General features: G+C 35.6%; 1 protein-coding gene across 1 annotated transcript in view; it reads left to right on the top strand.

Annotated features, from left to right (window-relative positions):
* Positions 1-13,753, top strand: part of KHDRBS2 (KH RNA binding domain containing, signal transduction associated 2) — a 381,101-nt gene that overhangs the window by 326,481 nt on the left and 40,867 nt on the right. Inside the window, exon 8 of the mRNA XM_083831469.1 lies at positions 1,601-1,659. Coding sequence (XP_083687595.1) covers positions 1,601-1,659 — 59 coding nt within the window. The remainder of the gene's footprint in view (positions 1-1,600; positions 1,660-13,753) is intronic.

Genomic DNA, 13,753 nt, shown 5'->3' with positions numbered 1-13,753 from the left:
TGAATGAATGAATGCTGGCTAAGTTAGTAATGCACAACAATTATCATTGCATTTTTTGTTCAAAATCAGAACAAACAAAAAACCGATATACAATATTTGTAGCTCAAAACTGACTATGAGAGTAGTACCAACCCAGTCAGGGAATGTTGTGTCCCAAATCAGAATAACTTGACTGTCAGTTATCAAACACATGCAATCAATGCTCTCAAATGAGATACAGCACATGAATTATTCTCAGAAATTATTCCAGGAATAGCTATGAATAATTATTAAGTTCAAGACATTAAAAATCTGATTACAGGCAGTTGGTGAACAAAGTCAACATTTGTTTAAGAAAATAATTGTTACAGATTGTTTGTTTATGTCTATTCCATTTGTGAAATATTTTTCCTTACATTCCACTGTCAACTAAGCTTCTCTTTCAAGTGTAAACTAATATTTTTGAAGCAATAATCCAATATGGAAAATTGCCTGAGCAATAACGTTACAAATAGAGAAATAATGGGCTGGCTGCATGCTACTGTTGTTTTTGAAAGAATCCTTCTCACATAGTCTCCAAGGAAAAAGGAGCAAAAGTGACAACAAAAGAGTTAACAACAGGGAAATATTTTTTGTTTGTTTCCCTGCAGATAGAAGAAATACAATATCATATAATGCACTGAGATTGCAAGTTTTCTGGTCAGGTACTGACTCCTTTTAATGTCTGCCTGGTACCTGATAGCAGCAGTAGTCTGATCTTGAATTTGGTTCCAGGTACCAAATACAGAATTCAAACCGTGAATTATAATAGCAGTAAAGCAAGAGTGTGATTAATTCCGCTCCTGTTTCAATATGTATTAGAGGTCAAATTTTCTGGGTGCCTACTTCAAGGGGATTGCTGATTATCAAGTTCTTACTATGATCTGTAATCCTTTGGTAACATGCTGATACAACAATACTTGATCTTTTTAATTAACAAAAAGCAATCAAAATGTTCTTTTGAAACTGATTTTCCACTCCTTAAACCTTTAAATATGTGTTTTATTACTACTGTGTAAAACTTTGCATGACTGTCAGTAACTGCATAAGCAATAGGCCTGTGCAGGAGCAGTGGAAACATTCTTCTTCAGGATAAAAGCTGAAAAACTGTCAGTGTTCGCAGTAAAAATAAGTGGTTTACAGGTTCCATACAGTACAATAAAGTTATCTTTGGGAAAAAAAGAATGCTGAATTTGATGCTGCATAAATGTTTGGAATTACAGGTAAATGGGTTTACACCTCTTCTGGCAGTTTAACAATAGTGAGTAATAAAGTGGATAGACTGTTTTCATACTTTATTTTTGCAAATAGAATTTCTGACAGTGTTTGTCACATCTCCTAGCTTTATGTATTTAGGGACAATTTTACCTTATGCTTAACAGATAAAGAATGTGATTTTATTTATTATATCTATTATCATCATTAATACCTTCTTCTTTACATTTTCATAGTTTTCATTATCCCTGAAACTAGCTGGACTATGCTATCATGTAAAAGTATTAAAATACATTTCATTTTCTGTGCTCTATTTTGAGTTGCTTACCCATGACAATAATAACATGCCTATCTGAATCTTTTCCAGTGTGCCTGAATATTATGATTATGGTCATGGAACAAGTGAAGAGGCTTATGACAGCTACGGTAAGGTCTCTTCTGTCTTTCGCAAAAGTGTGAAATCAAAAGAAAAATCTGTCATCGACAACTCGGAAATTACTTCCACGTACTTTTCTTTCTCTCTGTGCTTTTACAAAGGCCAAACTTAATGGATTTGTGTGGTCCTTTTTGTGTGGTTTTAGGGTGTGGTTTGACTTACTGATGAAGGACCAGAAAATAGGGCAGATCCATTTTAACCAAAATTACAAAGCAAATTAATCAGTCATAGATCAGCTTTAACAGCAACATTGAAGTTTCTGCTCAGTGCCTGAATCACAGTGCTATGTTTCAGTCTGCTTGATGTGCCAATAGTCCTGTATATCTACTACTGCCATATGCATTTCAACCAGCAAGTTTTGCAATATTTTGAAGTATAGACTTGCTCAAAGGGGAAGAAGAGGGTGCTCCACCCCTGTGTGAACCCCTCCTGCACCAAGTGGTAGAGGAGCATAGGAGTATCCTCAGGCTGCATGAGGCAGTAAGGATAAAGAGAGCACTGAGTTGTTTGCATCTCTCCCCACTAAGTCTGTGTCTGAGACAGAATAATTCTTCTTCAAAAAAATAGAAGGCATGAGACAAAAAGACAATATCACTCCAATGTGTACAGCCAATTTTCTATATCAATTACTTGATATTAATGATGTATTTCAATAACTAATTAGAATCTATTCCATTTTTTCCAAGCATATTTTTATCAGTACATTTTACCATCAGATGACACAGTGAATCAGATGACAATTTCACTGAGACAAGACAGCAGTGCTGACTATTGTAAGCTTAGACACTGACCCTTGTGTATTCAACACAGCTATCATGCTTGATTTATTGGTACTAATAAAGTATTGTAAGTTCACATGGTGACTTCCAAAGCATTATGAAAATGAGAGCTGCTGGAAATGACACTGCAAGCAGAAGTTACATTAAGGGGTTATATAAGGATTGCTGCTTGAAAAAATAATTTTATTCATGCAGCTGTGAAGCAAATTTCACCATAATATAGAGTTGCAGTTTCCTTTGTATTTGTACAGCAATCACAAGACATTACCGGGACGCTGTCAAAATGATTGCATTGTATAATCAGAAATAACTTAATTTTTTATATAATCAGTATTCGCAATACATTTGGATAACATAATGTGCAGTCAAGCACATTTCCAGTTCTAAACAAGTAATAATAATAACATATCCATATTTATGTTTGTGCTTCAGTCACCCTCTGCCTTTTTTCCTCTTTGTATGTAGTTTTTTAATATCTGCAATGAAAGACCTCTCCTCCCCTTTACAGATTCCCTCTACATCCCTCCTTCCAGATGCGTTGCTAAGGTTTTGGGCAATGCAGAAAAGCACAGTCTCAGCACAGTAAGAATTACCCACTATTAAACTTTTAACTAGACTCCCCCACACCGATTCTATGTGTGCTTGGGCAAGCCATTTGAAGTAATGTCACTCTTCCTCCAATCCCTCATTTGTAAAACTAGAAGAATATTACTTGTTTTCCCAGCAGGGGGGTTGCAAGGGCTAATTAACTAAGGCTTACAAAGTGTTCAAGGAGTCGGATCATGACTAAATTTATGCTCCGCATGAAACTACTTTTTTTTTTTTTCCATTAAGCAGCTGAAACAAACTGAAAATATCTGGGTTTGCTTTGCTAGACTTGTCTCAAAATATGTGGTTGATAACTGTTGACTTACATTTTTGCATAAAGTATGTCCTGAGCTCTCAGTTGAATACAACATTCTGGAGTAGTTTTGCCAATAACCTGGAGCAAATGTGACAATGAAATAAGATTACAAATTACAATTTTTCTACTTTCTGAAATCAGGGAGAGACATGTATATGAGAGTTTGTGCTCCCATTGCTTCACGTTAGCAGATTAGTAAAATTGGTGTTTATATGTTTTGGAAAGCTGTGCATGAAATTTCTGCACCCCAAAGTTACCACTGTTTGTCTGAGGAGGTAATCTGAGTATACGCAGCTGTAGTTTTCTGAATGTTCTTTTGGATGTGTGTTCTCTCTGAACACACACTGTTGTTTTTCTTTCTGTTTCTTTTTTTTTTTTTTCACTGTCTCCCACTCAACCAATAACCAAGCAGTCTGGTGCCTCCCCTTCTCATCCTCATATAGCTTTTGCCCTAACTCTCCATTATGTCTCTCTTTTCTAATTCTGCTTCAGAATGTGTTGCAATTCATCATGAGACATCTGAATCCACCATACTGTATAAAATTATCTCCCCTATCGTATCTCAGTGTCCCACAGGAATCAACAATCTTGTTCTCTCACCTCTGTTCATTTTCACACCTTTTTTTGCCTTCCACAATAAGACTATATCCCTCCTTCACAGTCCTTTCTGGTACACTTCTGTAGTTCAGAATTCCCCTAAATTCTGAATAAGACCACACACACATACAGCACAAATACTTTGAACCCATTTTCTTGTTGATGTCTATTACACATTTCCTGTAACTTGCCCTTTCACCTTTATTCTGTCAGTATCTGTATTATATATATATATTAAAAAAAAAAAAAAAGACTAGGTTGGCATTTCTCTATTTTGTCTCATGCATCCTCTTGCTTCTAACTTATCTTTAGATGGTTCTGAATCCTGAGAAGGTTTTCTTTTATTCTGTTCATAAACTTGATTCCCCCAAATAGTAATGCTATGTAGTACTTACAAATTTGCCTTTATGTGTCATACAGAGCTCTCTGTATTTTGTTGGTTGAGAACCTGAGAAATATCAGGTGTTTTATGTCTCATGGGTTCTTTTATGCTCATTTTAAAAGAGTGCAGTGAAGTCTGATTGTGGGTACTCTTCTCAGAAGTTGTTTAGATTTATGCATTTATGCAAAACGGATGCAAAAATCACACGTGTTTCAGAGCAGAGTCCACCTGAATGCCATGTCATTCTCAAAAAGTTCAGCTCTCTTTTATGTAGATGTAGGTACCAAGCAAAAAAAGGCCTGTTACTTGTCTGAGGCTAGGCAAGATGGATTCTCACATGCTATCTCCCGCTGTGGAATCTACACCTTGAGTTAATCATCATGAACTCCTTGTTCACTTTCTTATGTGAAGTTCCTGAGAATTGAATCCCCTACAAATCCAACCAGGAAACCTCCCAGGGCAATAGCAAAGGCAGCTGAGAGAGATATAAGTAAAATCCCACTTTTTCCTGTGACTTAGGGTCATTCTATGAACAAAAATTCATAGCACGGATCCTCTTATGCAGCTAGTCACTTAAACTCCTTACGGTGATTTGATATCCTTGTCACCCAGACTCTCAGAAGGATCAAAGTTAAAATGCTTCAAAATTATTCCCCGCAGAAGCTTTGGAGCATCTGGGAATGTTCTGTTAAGGAATTATGAGATTCCTGCAAATTTTCGATGGGTTCAGGATTATACAGCTACTGCTAGAGAATTTCAAAGATCAATGTTTTGGACTTGGGAACAAATACTTGGACATACGCATGAAATCTTCTGGATATAGCCCTTACAGGCTTTATTATTTTTACTGACAAATTTCTTTAGAAGTTAGTTTAAAATTGAAAGACCATTTACTTAAACTACTGTGCAATTTTCTAAAACATAAAGTAGCCTCACCTCTAATCACACTTAGTAACCATTTATGATACTTATCTTGCTGAAGTACAAAAAAGGCATTTCATTCACTGGATAGAAGCAATCTAAAGGAAAAGCCCTTTGTAAACCATTCAACTCATTTCATTCTCATTTTCCCTGTTCTATAGAGAAAGCATCATTCCTGCTACAAGTGTTATGCTGCTTGTTAGCCCACTCTAGAAGGATAACAGATATAGCATGACTTGTTAGCAAGCACATCCTATATCTTATAAGCTATATTAATTATATCTGTCTGACCTCACAGATGTTTCATCTGAATGCTGTTTCTTCCGTGAACTGCTCAGAGTACTCAAGATGTTGTTTGCCAGACACAGTTTCTGCCTAGCTTCTACCAAAGGAGGGAAGCTCTTGCAGAGGATCTCTGTCAGTTCCTCCCGCAGAAAGCTGAAGAGGCTCCTGCCTCTGTTCCCAAAGGTTCATACTGCCATATTGAGTATGGAAGAAAGTAAGAGTGTGCCCACTGTCAGATGCTGTAGTTCACAACCCAGTGCAGGTACTGCTTTCTGTATTAGCTGGACAACAGGGATTTATGTTTTTATGTCAAGTCACAAATCACAGTATCTCAGAGACATATGCGCTTCTGCTGCTACTACTAAAAGAACAGGAACCTTAGGAAAAGGGTGAAAGAAGAGTGTTGAAGTCTATAGCACCCTAAACTGCTACAATTATTCTAGAACAACACCTGCCAAAGGCCTTAGGCAAGAACTGAGAAGGTTAATCTGTATCTTGTCTCCTGTACAAAGAGAGAAGAGATAAGTGAATTCCACACACACTTCTGTTGCTATACAGCAAAACGTGGCAAGGCTGATCACATTTGACACCATGCAGCAAGGAGACATTATTTCAGTGTAACTATCATCAACAAAATTAACCATAGAATCAAGGAATGGCTTGGGTTGGAAGGAACCTTAAAGATCATCTAGTTCCAACCTACCTGCCATGTGCAGGGATGCCAGCAATTTTTAGGAATGTTTATGAAACTGGAAAATTTGTCTTGGTCAAAATACTCAGGCTTAAAAAACTCTACGAATCCTAAGAATGAAATTGTTCAAGCTCAAAAATCCCAAGTGCTATTCCTTACAAATGGCTAATATCAGGAAAAACTAGAACAGGACAAATGCAAAGTAGTACTTCAGCTTGTACAATATCCCAATCTTTCCCACTTCTGGCAAACTGAGGGACTCCCTAGGCCAAAGATGTGCCACATCACTGTGTTTTATAGTCACTGTCCCATTCTCTTCTACTAGTTAGTTTAGCTGCTTTTTTCACTCTGTTTTAGCATCCACAGAAATTCATGAAGAAACATTCAACAATGTAATTACTCATGCCTTAAAATGTACTTCCTTTTGGTTGTTTTAAAACTAGCTCCTGATCATGTTTGCAATTTTTCACTGTATCGTAAAAAAAAATAATAATTGTTATTATTCTCTAGTCACATTCATAATGTCTTTCATTTATTTACAGTATTTTGTCATTCCTCAGTCAGAATTCATTTCTCACTGTTTATTCTGATGCCAGTAAAAGGGAAAAAAACAAAAAAACACCCCAAACCTTTTCATTTTTTCACAGTTTGTTTTAACACAAATTAGAGGTACCCTAAAAAAATAAGTCAAACATTAGCATTAGTCAATCATTTTTGCTTTGAACTCAAAAAATATTCTATTCACCAAAAATGAAACAGTAGTAGATATTTTTGCATTTAACTGAGAAACCTGAGGAACTCTTCATTTCATCAAAAATTATTTTTCAATCTTATAAAATTTGCAAGCTAAATAAATGCCTTGCTCCATTCATCAGTCTTAGGGGAAGAAGAAAAAATAAATTTTATATTCAGATTCATTTAATGATAAATGACAAAAATATTTTGGATTCAGAAAAAAAAATACTGGGAGAAAGCATATTTGGCTCATTTTTTATTTACTGTAAATTATTCCGGATTTTTTCTCTTTTTTTAAAATGTGTGCATTTTTCTCCAATTATAACATTTCGTAGTGCATATTATACCCCGTTTTAGCATTAAGCTCTCACTTGTAAACAACTAGTATTTGGTTTTAGGATAATTCTGTCTTGTATAAAAATTAGAAAGCATAACTGTTTGATATAATTCCTTTTAATGTAAAACACCATTTAAGTTGTAAAATGCTGCCACAATGATTTAACTGACTATTTAGAAATAATTCTCTGCCAGTCATTTAATACAAGAGCTTAATAGTTTTGATGACAAATAGTTTACTAAGTAATACTCTACCCAAACAACACTTTATAAAAAATTCTTTACAGGGCTTTATAGGGCTAAAAGCTAAAAATATACAACAATGCTCCACTAGTTTTTGACTATCTTGTTTACTTTTTAATTTTGTGTTTTTCTGAGAAGTACATTAACCAGTATTTTTTTTTTTTTGGTGGGAAGGTCAGGGTGGATAACAATGATAGTTTCTGCTGAACAAATAAAAGCAAAAATGAATATATAGTTATAAAATTTAGGGAGAAATATATGGAGAGATGAAACTTCAGGAATTCCAATAAACAAATAGGTTGGTTAAAGAGATGTTATTTTATGAAACATAAAGTCTAATAACTTATTATAAGACAAGTGTGCTCATTTCGTGGAGAAACTCAAGTAACTACCAAACTTGTGTGAAATATACCCTTCATTATTTAATATGGCAGTGACAAAAGCACATGAAGCCATGCTGCAGTGTATACAGAAAAAGTATTTTGTGAATTCTGAAGAAGCACCTAGCAATTGCTCTGCAGGTGAAGGTAAGAAGTTTGTTCAGCTGTCAATCCAAGTTCCTTCCTTATTTCTGATGGTCACATTGATATTGTAGGTCATTGGTCCTATTAATCACCAAGCATTTGGTGCTAAGGGTTTCTTGCCTTTTTTATTTTTATTATTTTTTTTTTGGTAGCCTAGCACCATTTAAGTCTTCAGGCTTCAAATGTAGGAAATGAAGCGCTCAATTAAGGTAGCAACTGATATCTAGATATAAGAGACAGGTCTGATTCTCCTTGTTATATTGTTTGACTTCACATAGCTTGTGAAGTTTACACATTACAGGAAAGATCTTTACTAATACTAATTGATAAAGCTTTGCTAATGTGAACTGATTGTTCATTTATATAGTCTGAACTTATATATGTTTGGTATCTGATAGAAGGTATCACTGGCAAGGTACTAAAGAAAAAAATAACTTGTTTCCAACTGATAGAACATCTTAGCATTGAGTAGGCATCTCAGAGATAAGTTTTAGAACAAGATCTTTTGTTTTCGTCTTTTGAAATTTTGCATTTCTCTCTATAAAGTTTTAGCTTCAACAGGAAAAGACATAGCATACCAAATTAGTCTGCTTCAGGCCAAGAGGCTGAACTGAGCTCTGTTTAGCTGTAAGTTCATATACTCTTTTTTTCTGTTAAATCTTTGATACTGGACAATAGCTAAAATGCCAAGAGGCAGCAGGTGTCAGATTGTCCTGGTGTGGTAGAGTTTTTTCTGCTGAGCCTCAGCAGAGCAACCAGCAGGCAGGTTAGTGCATTCTGGGTGCTTCTACACTAGCGCAGGAACAGGAGGGCACTTTTGAACGAGATTTACTAATTGTCTTCATTTATTACACTTCTTTTCATGTAACTGAGTAGATTTAAAATACTTTTAGTTTGATTTTTAGTTTGAAACTAAACCAGTTGCTCTTATACTATTTGTAAGCAATCAGTCCAGAGGCTAAAACTAGGGCTGGTCTGAAATGGAAAAAATCTTCTACAAGCCATGCAGTGTGAACATCAGGTCCTCAACATCAGCTGTTTCACTCTGCAGATCATTCCTTTTGCATGACAAGCTGCAACAGGGGAGGCTCAGGTTGGATATCATGAAAAGGTTCTTCACCAAGAGGGTGGTCATGTAATGGAACAGGCTCCCCAGTGACGTAGTCACGGCACCAAGCATGTCAGCGTTTAAGAAGTGTTTGGACTTTGCTCTCCGTCATATGGTCTGAATTCTGATTTTTGGGTAGACCTGTGTGGAGCCAGGAGTTGGACTCGATGATCCTTGTGGGTTCCTTCCAACTCGGGATATTCTATGATTATATGATTCATGCACTACCTGATAATATTGATATAGCATGTGAGTCCTGGTGTCTTCCCAGTGGCCCAGATCAATGAACTTGCCAGATGTGCCATGGATCTCTTCCAGAAGTTGCCCTTGTGCCATGAAACTTCAGGCCTACCTTTATTTTGGGGAATAAAAAGGCATCTAGTCTCTCCCTGATCATGAGGTAGATGAGCATCTTCCTAAGAAGACCTGGAAACTCAGAAGTGCTCCTGAGTCTTCCCGTACAGATCTCCACTTTTCCTCCACCAGAAGCAGGAGTCATTGAAAATTTCTACTGAATGTGGACATACATGTCATACAAATTGCTTCTCATTAATGTTCTATTTCAATCATTTCTATACTTACTATGGTACCAGAGAGCCTGTGTACCTCAGTTCCTACACTGTATGACCAAATAAACTGTTAAAAACATTTCCTTAATTTCCTGCAAAATTTTATCAAATCTTTTACTGGAGAAATCATCTTAGCTATATCTCAAATAGTGTTCATTCCCTGAGATTTATTATTTTCATAAGAGAGTGATTGTGAAAGTCTTCAAGAAAAGGAACACATTTTAAATTCACATCAGCTATGATGGCTGCTGTGGGGACAGTACTAAAGATGCTGCCGTTTTGTCAAATCACTGTTTTAATTAAGTTGTAACTCTTTAGAAAGTTCCATATTTAAATCTGTCACATTCTTTTAGCTGACTGTATATCCTAAAACTTTTATACTTCAGTTGATATACTACTACATTGCAAATATATATATATGCATGTAGCAGCAGCAAAGAGTGCTCTTAATTTATAGCAACTTGTTGCTCTATTACTCCTGAATTATTAATCATTTTTATATGACAGAATAAGAATAAGTAAATTATGCAAAACTTTCTTATCAAATGCAGTATTTCACACAGTAATTTCACTGACTTTCACCATGGGAACTGTAGTTTTGGAGAACCTAAGTGGAAAGTCCTTATTTCCTTTCCTTCAAGTTCTTATTTTCATGCATTATTTCTTTTTGCAGATGTTCACTGCAAAAGTGGCTGAAGCCCTGTAAGAAATTGCCTTCTCCTATACTCATTACTGCTCCTCTTGCCAACATTACTTGTGCCACAGTAATCATCTCATCTGCTTCAGTGCAGTTGCATGGATGGTTTCTTGATGGTTTCTTTGATTCTCCACTTAGAAGAATCAGTTTAAGCCAGGGCAGTTCACAATACACAGTAAATTTAGAGTACCCATGTCGGCTAATTAGCTAGCCCTCCTGAAGGGAAAGTAGCATCAAGCACAGGGAGAGTGTTTTTTTGAAACAGTTACAGCTAAGTCCACAAAATAGACTATTAAACCAGGAGGTTTTCCTACCATTTCAGGTTTTTGAGCCATATATATTGCATATGCAAACTTGACTTTATGTAGGTTTAGTAAAAATAAGTGCTTTTTAGTATGGTATAAGTAAACTTAGTGGTTTTCAGACTGTGTTTCAAAAATAGTTTTTGTCCTCTGACACAAGTCCATATTTAAATAAAAATCACCATTTGTGATTTGAAAGATAGCCAATCCAGTTATTCTTCTTTCAAAATTGTAAATGCACAGACATCAAGGGAGAAAATCTTGAGCATGTTGTGGGCTTTGCATATAAGCAAAAAGAGACCAAAATAAAAACAAAAAAAACTATGCAAATTGTATTCTTATAAAATAAGGCAAAGCCCGTTCTCGTTTTTGTTTGTTTGTTTTGTTTTGCTTTGCTTTTTTTGTCTAAAATAATATATACCTGTCCAATTATGGTACAAGTGACACTATATTTTCTGAGTGGATTTATGGGGTTAAATGCTGGCTTTGTCAATGTTAGCAGAACTTTAGTCACTAGCCTGAGTAGAAAAAAGTTTCCAAGCATTGCTTAGCACTGTGCCTCCACCCATCTTTTCCAGGAGGAAGTTTGGAGATTTACGAGAAAGACAGGACAAACTGAATTATCCAAAGAAAATCATTCTAATTTTCAGTGTTCTCATTTTAAAGTTAATTGTCTGGTTTCTATTGGGTGTTCTACTAAGCACATCTATAGCACTTTTCTTTTACCGCTCAGACAATTAATTACATTTCAGAACACTCCAGGGAGGTAGGTATTCCTGTCTCATTTTACTGGTGAGGCAGCCATACCATAAAAAATAAATAAATAAATAAAAATAAAAAAAAAATCCAAAGTCACTGAGCAAATAAGGAGAAGAGCTAGAAATCACAATTCCTTATTCCACTTACACTCCATCTCTAGTGTTGTGTTCTCTTGCCAAATGTATGCAGTGACCTTGTAAAGATTTTAAGGAGAATATTTCCTCATAGGAAAGAAAGCTATTTTATTGTGAATTAAAAGCAGTGTCTGTGTTTCTAATAACATTGAAAGCTAAATGGCAAATCACATTAAAGCATTATCTTAATTACTGTAATATACATCTTAACTATCTAAACAGAATAGCTCTTTTTATCTCTTCCTGGCCACCTGTCCCAAAATAATTGACTAGAGATTAATAAAATTGTCCCCCTAAAATGTGGGCAATATTCAGATGTTAAATAAGTTACCAGGGAAAAAGAAGGGATCGGGTCTTTATAATTACAGGATATAAGTAACAAAAATGTAAATGTAAATGTTATTGGGAAATAACATTCATATGCAAATCAGATACTGTTAATATATTATTTTTAACTGTAAATCATCTGTCTTTCAATTACTTGTATTGTTGCCCTCCTTGTATTTGTGAAAGAGTTTTATTCAGTGATCGAAATTCCATGACAAGGTTAAAAAATGCTGACTGAAGAAGAGAAGAAAAGTTCTCTGAATATGTGTTTAACTGGAGTTTTGTACTAGAAGACATTTAAGCATGTGATGATAACAACGTTCAGAGCAGAATTTTGTATTAGGTAGACCACTGTGAATTTTAATGTACTCTTAATACTACGTAGGTAAAATAGTAAGACAGAAACAACTTCATGTGTTTTCCTCTCTGTTATAAATTAAACCATTTAGTGATACCAGATTCAAAAGTATTTCACAGGTTAAAATTACTATGACATTTTTTTCACTTTGACTGCCCAGTAAGGAAAAAAAAATCTAACATATTTTGTGGTTTAACAATCTGAGCTACTGAGTCTACTAGCAATTGGTTGTACAATAACCTGTCAAAGGGAGTTTCAGCTAATGTATTGATGTCTGTAACAGATACTGAAAATATATAGAGAACTCAATGAATACAGCAGCTAAGAGTCAATCTGAATTGTAAAAAGCAGTACTAAAATACTAACACACAATTTCAATCAATCATAAACCAAGGGTGCCAATTGTCTGTGATAGTAACAGTTAATTTATGTTTCCTAGTGGTGAGTGTTTCCTGGTGGAGCATGCAGCAAACTGAAAGGTGTCCAGTGTAATTTAAGGGGCTGTGCCCATGACCCACATTTCCTATCAAACTAGTCACCAGAAAATTCATTGACTAAGATGGCATTTGTTATCATACCCAAAGCAATCCTCATGCCCAAGCACACCCAGATTCCTTAGCTATAAACTCTATTTCCAACACATCAGCCATAATTTATAGTTTCAGTTTCTGAAAAGGAAACACACATTTATTCTTCACTAATCAGAGAAATTACCAAATTGGTAATAACAAATTCCTGGAAAAAACTGGACCCTCACCTCTAAGTAATTAAGCTGCCTGCATAGATTTCTCTTCAACTATTACTAAAATGAAATGTCCATTTTCTGACATGCTTTCTAGGTCTGCTCCCTAGTTCACCTCTGTCCCTAGTTTCAATTTGTATGCCCTCAGTGCATTGTTCTTTGATCTTTTACATGCTTCTTCTTAAACTGTCATTTTAACTATCTCTTTTTACACTTTCAATCCCAACTCCTGTGAGTGCAGGCAAAAAAAATGCTTTTGTGCTCCTTTACTCATCACCTTCTTTCTATTTTATACGTTCTCTGTATTTTATTTTATTTTATTCAAATTTATCTTTCAGTCATTGACATCTGGTAGCGTCAGTGACAGAAGTAGCAAAGAACAGAAGAAGAAAAAAGCCCTCCAAAGCAGAAGGATGAAGGCAGGCTGGACATGACTAAGGGAATGGGGAGGTCAGACTCCACAGGGTTTCTTTGCACAGAAATGAGAAGGAGGAAAAGGAATCAGATGACCTCTCTGCACATCTCTTCAGCTCTTGGTCGTGCTGATTCACAGTCTCAGTAGTGATTTTCCTGATTACCTTTCTTGCTTCCAGACTACAGCTCTTACCTGCTCTTCATCTGAACTCTGGTGCAGTTTCCACTTCACTGACATATTAAGACCAGATATGTCCAGGTTCTCTTTCCTTTCCAT

This window comes from Anser anser (genome assembly GCF_964211835.1).
Source record: "Anser anser genome assembly, chromosome: 3".
Lineage (NCBI taxonomy): Eukaryota > Metazoa > Chordata > Aves > Anseriformes > Anatidae > Anser > Anser anser.
This window is presented reverse-complemented; position numbering and strand designations above follow the sequence as displayed.